The sequence below is a fragment of the Suricata suricatta genome, chromosome 9 (genome assembly GCF_006229205.1).
Source record: "Suricata suricatta isolate VVHF042 chromosome 9, meerkat_22Aug2017_6uvM2_HiC, whole genome shotgun sequence".
NCBI classification, from domain to species: Eukaryota; Metazoa; Chordata; class Mammalia; order Carnivora; family Herpestidae; genus Suricata; species Suricata suricatta.
In genome coordinates this window covers 112,208,073-112,218,738 of record NC_043708.1, presented here as the reverse complement: position 1 = coordinate 112,218,738, position 10,666 = coordinate 112,208,073, and the positions used below count along the sequence as shown (strand labels likewise).

The 10,666-nt window shown below is 46.6% G+C and overlaps 1 protein-coding gene across 1 annotated transcript in view; it reads right to left on the bottom strand.

The window, feature by feature from the left end:
* Window positions 1-25: 25 nt before the first annotated feature.
* PEAK1 (pseudopodium enriched atypical kinase 1) overlaps window positions 26-10,666 on the bottom strand; it is a 288,632-nt gene continuing 277,991 nt past the window's right edge. Inside the window, exon 9 of the mRNA XM_029951806.1 lies at window positions 26-3,426. Within this exon, the coding sequence (XP_029807666.1) occupies window positions 2,263-3,426 (1,164 nt within the window). The 3' untranslated portion in view covers window positions 26-2,262. The remainder of the gene's footprint in view (window positions 3,427-10,666) is intronic.

Below are 10,666 nucleotides of genomic sequence, written 5' to 3'. Positions count from 1 at the left end.
GGGGGGGGGGGGGCAGGGTGGACCGCTGGGGGAACGTGCTGACCGACACGGCCAGTGGTCTGTGTGCTGCGATTTCAGTGTACTTAGGCAAGGAGTTATGTGCACATGGGCGATGCTAGGGTGAGCTACACACCAGTCTGCCAGGCAAGGCGCAGCCATGCCACAGGACACGGAGATGGGGCGGCCTGCTGGCCTGCAACGGCACGCCCCCTCTGTGGCCCTTCCTAGGGGCAGAGCCCTGCTCTCTGGCTATAGAGGACGCAAGACTTTGTCAGCCAGTGAGTCCTTTTTCTTGGGAGTCCTGTACTGCTGGCCAGGAGGACAGGGACATCCTCCCTTTGGAGCCTCACATGTCCTGTTTTCTTAAAACAAAATAAAACAAAACAAAACCAAAGAAGATCACAATAAAATACATTCTTCTTTCTTGATCCTCTTTGATATAGGTGAATCATATGAAAGGCTGTTAAAAATGTTAAAAGTTTAAAAATTTCCAAAAGGCCACTAATGTGCTAAGTAATACTGCACAATCAGTCTTGGCTTTTAAGAAACTCCGCACTGGTAGAGGAGGGTCCCAGAGCTCCCTCGCCGACTAGATGCAGAGAACATGTCCGTCTACCCCGCCACAGCGTGCTCCCCTTGGAGGCCTGGCCTCTACTTCCAGCACGTGCGTGCGCACCCACGCGTGCACACACTCACACCATCTGAGTGACTCTTGGGATTTCAAGGTTGAAGTAAACAGATACTCACAGTTTTGAAGAAAACAAGCACACACACACGCCACCTCCCACCCCGCTACCCGGAAGGGACACTCATCTCGTAGCACGAACACGTATTCATTTCTTAGCGCAAACATGTATGTGCCAAGGGAAGAAGGGGAGGATTTCTGTAGAACTTGCTTCAGGTGAAGTCGCCACATAAACACTGTAATATACAGCTAAAAACAATACATACAAAAATTGCACATATATTCAGAGGAGAGGCGCACAGAGCCCACGTCTGGCGTGCGGCTCGCAGGCACCGGCCCAGCGTGCGAAGTCGCTGCCAGCCATCCTCCAGAGCCACTGCAGGGAGCCACGTGCGGTGCAACTGGGCGGCGGCCTCTTCGGCAAAGGTCAGCCTCCTGAGGAGGAGGCCGGCGGTCTCATCAGTGGCCTCCTCCCCTCTCTGGCCTCCGCCATCCTCGCTGCTGGCGCGCCGTGCCCTCTGAGCAGATCTCAGGGCTCAACTGGCAGCCGTCGCACTCACGGCTGCTGTCCACGGCATTTGGTAGGCTTGTTAGCACTGGCTACCGCTAGAGAGAAGCTGGCCAATTACTGCTCAGGGGCGCGCCGGGAGCCACGCTCGGCCAGCGCCGGCTGTCCGCGCCGACAGCTCTGACAGTAATCAAAGACAGCACTTTCGACTATTCCCTTGGTGGCCCCTAGGGACCTGCACGTGTGGAAAATCATCTCCTGGTGTCCTGCCAGCTACTTATGAGATCTGAACTGTAGTCACCCTGCAGAGGCATTGGTGATAACACCTTGGGTCAGTTCTGTAATGGGTCACAAGTGGCTGATAAACCCGAACTTCATCGGCAAGTGGGGACAGAGGAGAGGTGACGGAGAAGCAGGCAGTGGCAGCAGAGGGGGCCGTTAGGGCCCCACTTGCCGATAACAAATGAAAATGCATCCATGACCCAACAGATGGAATCTCTCCTTGTCTTTCTGCTACCTGTTGGAACAAAGGCTAGAGTCCCCGGAAACAAGACTGGGTTGATGCTAAGGATGGCAGTTCTGCCTGGTAAGAGTCAGTTATTGATAGTTGAAAGAAAAAAAAGTCTGTGGTGAGAGCTTAGTGGATGGTAAGGACTGGTCAAATCTGTCTATTGCTAGTGAGAATCAATACTTGGTGTTAAAAAGACAGATGGGCTTCAGAATTACGGAGGAGCTGCACACAGCTCCCTGAGTTCATACTAAAGGAGCTGTCCCTTCAAGGATATACGTTTTCATTTTTTACCTGCATTTGGGGACAATTAGGGTGAAAGGTGTTCCAATGGAAGGTGACTGCATGGCTGTGCGACCGAATTTCTGTGCAGTGAAGACAGACCCAGCTTCTTACTCCATCTTTAACTGTGGACGAGCTTTCCGAGCGGACTCATTTTTCCTGGACAGGGAAGAAAGGTCGGTCTCTCTTCTTTCCTTGAATTCTGTGTACGTACTAGGGAGGGGGAGTGCACGGGCAATGTGAAGGTGAACACGCAAGACAAGTAGCTCCCGGGATACACTAGCGGTGCTGCAGGGTTTTCACAATACAGCCGAGGGAGTCTGGAGTGGCGAAGGCCAAATACTGAGCACAAAGCCAGTCCTCAAGGCTGACCCCTCCCTCCCTGTCCAGGGACTTCTCAGCAAACTTGATCATCAGCAGTGTTCGCTTGATGTCTAGCCAGTTTTGGAGCAGGGCGCTCCTCTGTGCTGGGCTAGGAGAGGCAGTAAAAGTCTGGAAGAGATCCTCGCGGGGGCCCCAGAGTAGACACTGGAGGATGCCTTTGGCGTCTGAAATGAGGATCCGCTCAGAAGGGTTGGGATTGAGGAGGCAGCTGGCCAGCTGCTGTAGGCCCCGGGAATAGGGGGAGCGAAGTGGGATGCGAGGCAGGTCTGCTCGAGTGTATTCTTTCTCCTTCAGCTCTGGGTTCTCATCGAAGGGGTTGGGCAGGTGCAGCATCTCATAGATGAGAATGCCTGTCTGGAACTCATCACACTTTTTATACTGGGTGGCTGTAATGATCTCTGGAGCAAGGCGGGACTGGTCCCGGAGGATCTCGGGGTCCACCAGATGGCTCTTCTGCTTGGCTTGAGAGAAATTGCTCACTATGAGCCTCGTGGGGCAAGATGAGGTGGGGCTGGACTCCGCAGGCCCAAGGCCCGGGGTGCTTGTCCCTGGCTGGTAGTGGACAAGCAGCAGGTTCTCCAGACGAAGATCGCAGTGAGTGACATGGTAGGGTTTGAGGTGCTCAAGGCCAGAGCACAGCTGTAAGAGCAGCAGACACACTTGTCTCTCATACAAGTCGGGGCTCTTCCCGTGCTGGGCCACAGAGTCTCGCACGAAATCAGCCACGGTGAGATAGGGAACCTCTCTGGTGATGACCACAACGTGGCTTCTCTGCTTCCTGCTACTGCCCCTCTGGATTTCCTTCTGGGATGACTCTGTTTCAGAACAGGGCTCTGGGCTTTTCCCGTCAGTTTCTCCTTTCACCTCTTCTTCAGCCTCTTTCGTTTCATCCTCTTCCTCTTCAGGGGCATCAGGATCCTCCCAGGGAAGCAGCCGATTAGGGACTTCAGCAAGGAAATGACCACAGTCCTGTTGGATGTTGAAATGGATAGCCAGGCTCTGCCGGACAGCCAAGCTGTGATAATACTGCTGAGACTCTTTAGCTTTGCTCTTACAGATCTGAAAGAAGAAAGCAAATAATAACGCAAAGTGCACACTTTCATAACTGGGCTTAGATGTGTACAGGAAGATTAACTGGAAGGTGACTGGTTAGGAACAAACAGTGTTATAGTGAAGTCTTCAAAAAGGGCCTTGGTAGTCCTTTGCTGAGTGACAGTAATAATGGCAGTAACCATTTTTTAAAATGTTTATTTATTTTTGAGAGGGAGAGAGAGAGAGACAGAGAGAGACAGAGAGAGACAGAGCACAAGTTAGGGAGGGCAGAGAGAGGGAGACACAGAATCCGAAGCAGGCTCCAGGTTGTGAAATGTCAGCACAGAGCCCAATGCGGGGCTTGAACCCACAGACTGTGAGATCATGACCTGAGCTGTAGTTGATGGATTAAGCGACTGAGCCACTCAAGTGCCCCGGCAGTAACCATTTTTTATGGCTATCTACATGCTGAGCACTTTATGTGTCTTACCTCTAGTCCTTACACTAACCCTTCAAAGTAGGCCCCGTGTTTAAGAATTTAAAACAACAGGTGGTTCAGTCGGTTGAGTGGCCGACTTCGGCTCAGGTCGCGAGAGTTCGTGGGTTCGAGCCCCACGTGGGGCTCTGTGCTGACAGCTCAGAGCCTGGAGCCTGCTTCTGATTCTGTGTCTCCCTCTCTCTCTGACCTTCCCCCGCTCACACTCTATGTCTCTCTCTCTCTCTCTCAAGAATAGATAAACGTTAAAAATAAAAGTAAAAATAATTTTTTTTAAACAACAAACAAAAAAGCCCAGGGCTGCCAGTTTACAAACCTAGGTCTGTCTAACACCAAAGTTTACTTTTTCTACTACACTTTGTACCTCATCTAAAAAATAGAAAAACCAAAAATAATGTTTCACCTACACTCTATAGAGGATTATAGCCCAGACTTACATAATAGCTCAATAAAATGGGCCAGAATAACTTATTTTGTCACTGGTCAGAAGAGTAACACACACTTGGCCAGGTAAAGTGTGGGTTTTCCTAATTTTCAATCAATGTCATTGTGATGGTCACAATTCAGGCACTCATGGATGACTGGCAGGGTAGAGAAAAAGGTTTGGGGGAATCATTGCTCTGACCTAGTCAGAGCAAAATCAACAATCAATGGCAGGGGGTTGAACTTCATGCTTTCCCTTAACATTCGGCCTTACTGAAAGGTCAATATTTGGGTAATAAGGGCTTTCAGAAAGAATTTTATTAAGTGGTTGTGGATATGGGAGAGTTTCAATCACCAACGCTAGCCAACAGTTCTACAAACCGAAGCAACTACTGTTATTTCTAGTCTTACAGGGTTAGAAAAGCAAATAAAAGCACTCCTAAATGGATGACGCTCATGACGGGATGCCGAGAAGCCGACAGTGGAAGACTCAGTCCCTAAGGAGCCTATTGACTGGGAAGCAGGTATTCTGCCCTCAGCAGGGGCACACTGCCCTATTCCGCAGGCATCCAAGCCTCCTAGCAACAGGCACCCTGAAATGCTCCCACTGCCCATTTGCTGCAGTGACACAGAAAAGAAGCAATTTAAAAAAAAGATCTTCTAGTTATTTTTATTTAAAAGAAAAATGTACATTTTTTTGGGAGGATGCTGACGAGTCTCCAGTTCTGAGAAACAGCATGCTCTGATTTCCATTCAAATAGATTTAAGAAAAGTATGAAATAGGTGATGAGGATTAAAGAGTACACTTATCATGATGAAAAAACTGAAGGAAAACCCCCCCCCAACCCCCCAAAATGGCACCTGGGTGGCAGAGTTGGTTGTGTCCGACTTTGGCTCAGGTCATGGTCTCGCAGGTCTGTGGGTTTGAGCCCTGCATCAAGTTCTGTGCTGACAACTCAGAGTCTGGAGCCTGCTTTGAATTCTGGGTCTCCCTCTCTCTCTGCCCTCCCCCCACCTCTCAAAAACAGGTAAACATTAAAAAAAAAACAAACACCCCAAACAGACCAAAGGTAAAGGCGTATCCATTGGAGAGGACCATCTTTTTCTCATTCACTGTATTTATACATATTTATTATAATGAGTCTTTTTTTTTTTAATTCTCTCTCTCTTTCTCTCTCAATGGGAGGGAGCGGGGAGAGGTCTGAAAACAAGTTTCTTCAATTCTTCTACCAGCTACCTCATCTGGTCTTGAAAAGAGATAACCCCAGGCAGAGTTCAAGTACAAACATATATCTTTCAGAAAATATTACCTTTGGAAAGCTCTCAAAGTCTGAGTACACACAGTATAATATATAATCCTATATACTCATCAATCATGGCATGAATTCTTACGATGCTGTACTGTTGGCAATATTTCATATTTATGTGTCAGCAGGTATTTAAAAACCCTATACTAGTCATCATTTAGTTGTATAGGAGTTGAATATAGGACACAACACCATTAACCCCATTTCCAATTTTAATAATTTGCTCAATATCACATTATTGGCTGGAATGAAAGTTCAAAGATCCCAACTCCTTGGTTTTTGAAAAGTCAATGTACCATGGAGTTTAGCTGAATGACACTGTGTAGTTAAACGCTAGCAGTCACGTTATAGAAAAGACACTCACCAAGGAAGTTGGCAGTCCAGGGATTTAGTCCTGCCACTAATTGTGTGACCTTGGGCATGCCACCTAACTTCTCTGGGCCTCAGTATCCCTAATAAAGGAGACAATATAAAAAAAATCCTGAAACCTACCAATAGAGCAGTAAATCTCAAAGCGGCACAAATATAGCACTGATAATGACTAAAACCTGCAGATGTTAAAAGTGATGCAATATAGAAGCCTCATCTTTTTCAAACAGAGAGCAAAACGGAAAAATACATCTTTCTTTTTGAGTTCTGAGCGCCACCTGCCCCAGCAGTGTGACTCTCTGACCACAGGTTCAGTAGAGGGCAGCCAGAGAGGAAGAGCTAACGTCCAATACCTCCAGGCCGGGGTCGGCCCTGACAAGTCAAACTGGCAGTACGTTCTGGTCCAAGACAGGCCAGTGTAAGGCTCTCTTCTCTCTCAGAAGTGTTTGGTCAATCAGTAGTTTTTCCTACGCTCGGGTGCACTGAAAAGCACCTGCCACTCCGTGGTTTGGCATCAGCAGAGAAGATACTCTCATGGCGACTGCCAGTCTCCTCAGGCCATCCTCGTGGATCTGCCGACGTGCACACACACACCGTAAGATTCCCCAGAGCTGTGTGAGCAGACGATGAACATGGGCACTACAAGAATTTGTTTAGTTTCACAGATCACTTTGAGATAAAGGTTCAAAGTGATTTACAAAGAAGAAACGATAAATTGTTCAACCAGTTTGGATGCTCTGAAGGAAAACGGCCTGCCTGGGGAGCCAGCCAGAGCACGAGGCACTTCCCTATCTTTCCATCTGCAGTATGCAGACAGGCGGAAGAACAATGGGTCACTCTAGTTTAAAGGGCAAAAGGAAAAGGGAGGAGACTGGAGTATGATAGAGGGAAACAAAACGCTAGGGCTTCTAACGGGTTCACCGCCATGAAAACAGTTACAGCCAAAATACAGACCAATGAGTTCTAAAATAGGATTTCTTACATGAGTATCTCATAAATCTCATGGAGCTTTGTGATGATGTTACTTTAGGTAGGAGTAGTATATTATTCTATGTACCACTTAGTAGCCATTTTTCAAATATTAATAATTTCACTCCTTTCGTGTTTTAAAAAAACTCAAAATGACTTGACTTCAGATGATAAATTTCAGGTCCAAAAGTTATTTCAGAAAACAAGCTGCTCTTTGTAGAACAAATGGACAGGGTTCTTTCCTGCTGGCTGATGTTTTTACCTCCTTCTCTTATTTTCTCTACAAAGTGACTTCCCCTTGGACTCCCATTTTCATTCCTCTTTCTTGAAAGGAATTTACGTTCCTTCCCTAAAAGGGCAATTGGCTTGAACTGCAGGAATTTCCAGAAAGATTTCCACTCCCCAAGAAGAATGATTTCCACGGGACTTCTGGGCGCCCCCAAATTTTGAAACAGGAACAGAACAGGAGCTGAAATGGTCCCATACCTTCATGTAAGATTCTCTTTTTTAACGGGAGAAAAATCATATCATATTTGTTTTGACTCCGTCGAAACAACCTATTTAAACTGCTGCCAGTTCTGACAGATTCTGTACCATCTACACTTTCCGAATGGAAGGAAAGCCACGTGAGATCCTGAGCCGCAGTGACACTAGAGGGAGCTGTCACATTACCATCCAGGAGTCATTTCTGGGGAAACTGCAGCGAAGCCAGGCTGGTGATGTTGAATCTTGTGAAATATGCCATACGTCCTCTTTCTGGACAACTTACTGCTTCTATGAAGGTGACAGTGCCAAATTCATGCCAAAGGGATGCTTTCTATGAAAAGCACAAACAGGAAGAGATACCTGTCCTGGGCACAGTGACACTGCTGGTCTGCTTGCCCACTGAGAAGGCACACCTTCCTGAGCTTCTTGTCCAGAGGAAGCCAGAACATCAGAAGGGAAAGCCAGCCATGGGTAAGCTACACACCCACCAATGGGGATAACACATGTCGCAAAAACAAGGGCATCTGGGGGAAATTGAGTGTCTGAGTTAATAAAGATGAGTAAGGACAGGCAAGGAAAAGGAAAAATATTGACTCATAGTAACTGAACATTCAAACAAGTATCTGATGGCTCTTCAGCACTTTCCATCTGTGAAAAATTGTGAAGCAATTTGCCAGAGCTCCAAATACAGTGGGATGGGGAACCCTTTGACCACCGATAAATGACCCACTGGAAAGTGGAAGAAAACCACATGCTTCCAGAATCAGAGCCAAATCACTCTCTCCTGAGACCTTCCTAGACCCAGGTGAAAGCATACAATGCTATACAACTTGATCCTAGTGGGGAAACAGCTTGATAATTGTTCCTCACAAGCAACCTGAAAAGTTTAATTCCAAATATTCACTTCAATACAGGGGCTCATTTTCTGTGTTGCTCGTGGTAACTGTTCTGCATATCTTTGAGTCAAGCTTGCCATAAGGCATTTATATTTATAACAATAATAATCTCAACCTAGACCTCTAACTTAAAAAATTTTTTTTTTCTTTTTACTGTTTTTATTTATTTTAGAGAAGGAGAGAGAGAGCATGAGCAGGGGAGGGTCAGAGAGAGGGAGATACAGAATCTGAAACAGGTTCCAGGCTCTGAGCTAGCTGTCAGCACTCACGAACCGTGAGATCATGACCTGAGCCGAAGTTGAACACTTAACCGACTGAGCCACCCAGGTGCCCCGACCTCTAACTTTTAAAAAGTGTGGGGAGCTTTGACTGTAAAGCCCCATTAAAAGTATCTGGGAAGAATACGGCGTATGTGTCTGCACATACTGACCCGTTCCGCAGGGTCAGTATGGACCATGGAGCTGGTAAAGAGGATGTACATCTTGCTGTCCTTTCAAACTGGGGAGTGGAACAGATATCCAGTTTAAGGCAACAAAGTGGGGAGGTAGCGAAAAAAGTAGACGTTTGGTAACACAGGAAGGAAATGGCTAGGGAATGAATTAGTTACTGAAGAGAGTGGTATTATCCATTCTTCTTTGACTCTTCTTCCCACAGGAATGCTGTTGTTTGCGGGGTTGGGGGGAGTCTATTCACTGTCCTATTTTCTCACTGACATACTCTCTTCAGCAAGCTCATGGTTTCAATCATCTTGATGTATTACTGACTTCCACACTTGTGACCCAGACTTGTCTTGGACTTGAGACTCTTCTATACAATGGTCCACTTGACTTCTCCTCGTGTATGTTTCATACCACAGACCCTTAAACTGAGCATAACCAAACCCAAACTCTTCTTCCCACCAAACCTCCTGTTTTTCCAGTACTTCCTCTCTTGGTGAATGATGCCATTATCTGTCCCAATATCTGGCTAAGAAATCAAATTCACTTTGAAATTCTCCCCCATCTTCACTTCCTACATCTAATTAATTACGAATTTTAATCGATTCTGTTCCCAAATAACTTTCAAATTATCCTGTTGTCTCCATCACCAATCTATTGCTACCATTATCACCTGTCAGGATTACTACAAAAGATTTCCAAGTGGTGTCCCTGTCTCTCATATGATTCCCCGCAAACGTACCTTCCACATGGCCACTCAAAAAAATTAGATAGTGCTTGGCTACTTAAAATTCCTAGTGGTTCCCCATGACCTTCACAGAAGAAAGTTCTGGCCTAGCTCCCTTTCTGATCTTATCTCTCACCCTCCTTTCACTTTTGCCATATTGAACTACCAGCAGCCAGCCCCTGGCTTCTTCTCCCTGCCAGGTGTTCTCTCTGATAGGGGCCTCTCTTCACCCCTCATCTGCCTGAGGGATTCCTACTTAGCCTTTCAAAGCCATTATCATATGTCAGTTCTGTCAAGGAGAGAAAGTACTGACTACCCTAAACCTCCTTTCTGTGTTTCTTGTATATGTCTCTATTATCACAGATGTCACATTTTTGGGTCTGTCTTAGGCGCAGATATTTATATTTATATTGGTAGGGCCTACCACAGAGCAAGGCACATTGTGTATGCTCGGGATGTCTGTACAAAATACTGAGAAAGGCTACATCTGATGTGGTGTAGCCACAGGGTTATTTACTCAGAGCAGCTAGCATATATATACACAGCTTTTGTGAAACAGATGGAAGTTGGTCAGGTGATGGGGAGGGGGCAACGGCAGACTAACCTGAGTAACGAACACTCATGACCTGACTAGGCACATGAGTGAACTCTGGACAGTGAGGGCTGTCTGCTGAATCCAGGCTGCACTAGCGGCTCAGTGGTTTCGCACTGCACAAACCTACACAAGATGACAGTGCTCCTCGTCACTCCATTCAGTTCTCTCGCCTTTTCCCCAAAGAAAGCCATCATTACAAAACATAGTACCCTTCAAAAATGTTCCACATTAGCTTTTATTTTTCCATTGATGGGCCCAGTCGGCCTGGGATGCCTTCAGCCTACTTCCACTTTATCAGCAGGGAGTCTCATTTCAAGTCCCACACCATACATTGCACAGTGCCTTAGCGGACCTTAAGTGAGATGGGTATTGTAGGGGATGAACTGTAGAGGGACAAAAGTGAGAAACAGTGAAGATCACACACACTGTGCTGTCTGCGTTATTTTGTCACCTTGCACAAAAACACAACTGCAAATGGGGTACTGCATAGAATGAACACCTGCAAACATATAATAGATATTCAGTATTTGGTACAACCTTGCTCCAAGAATACAGGCTGACT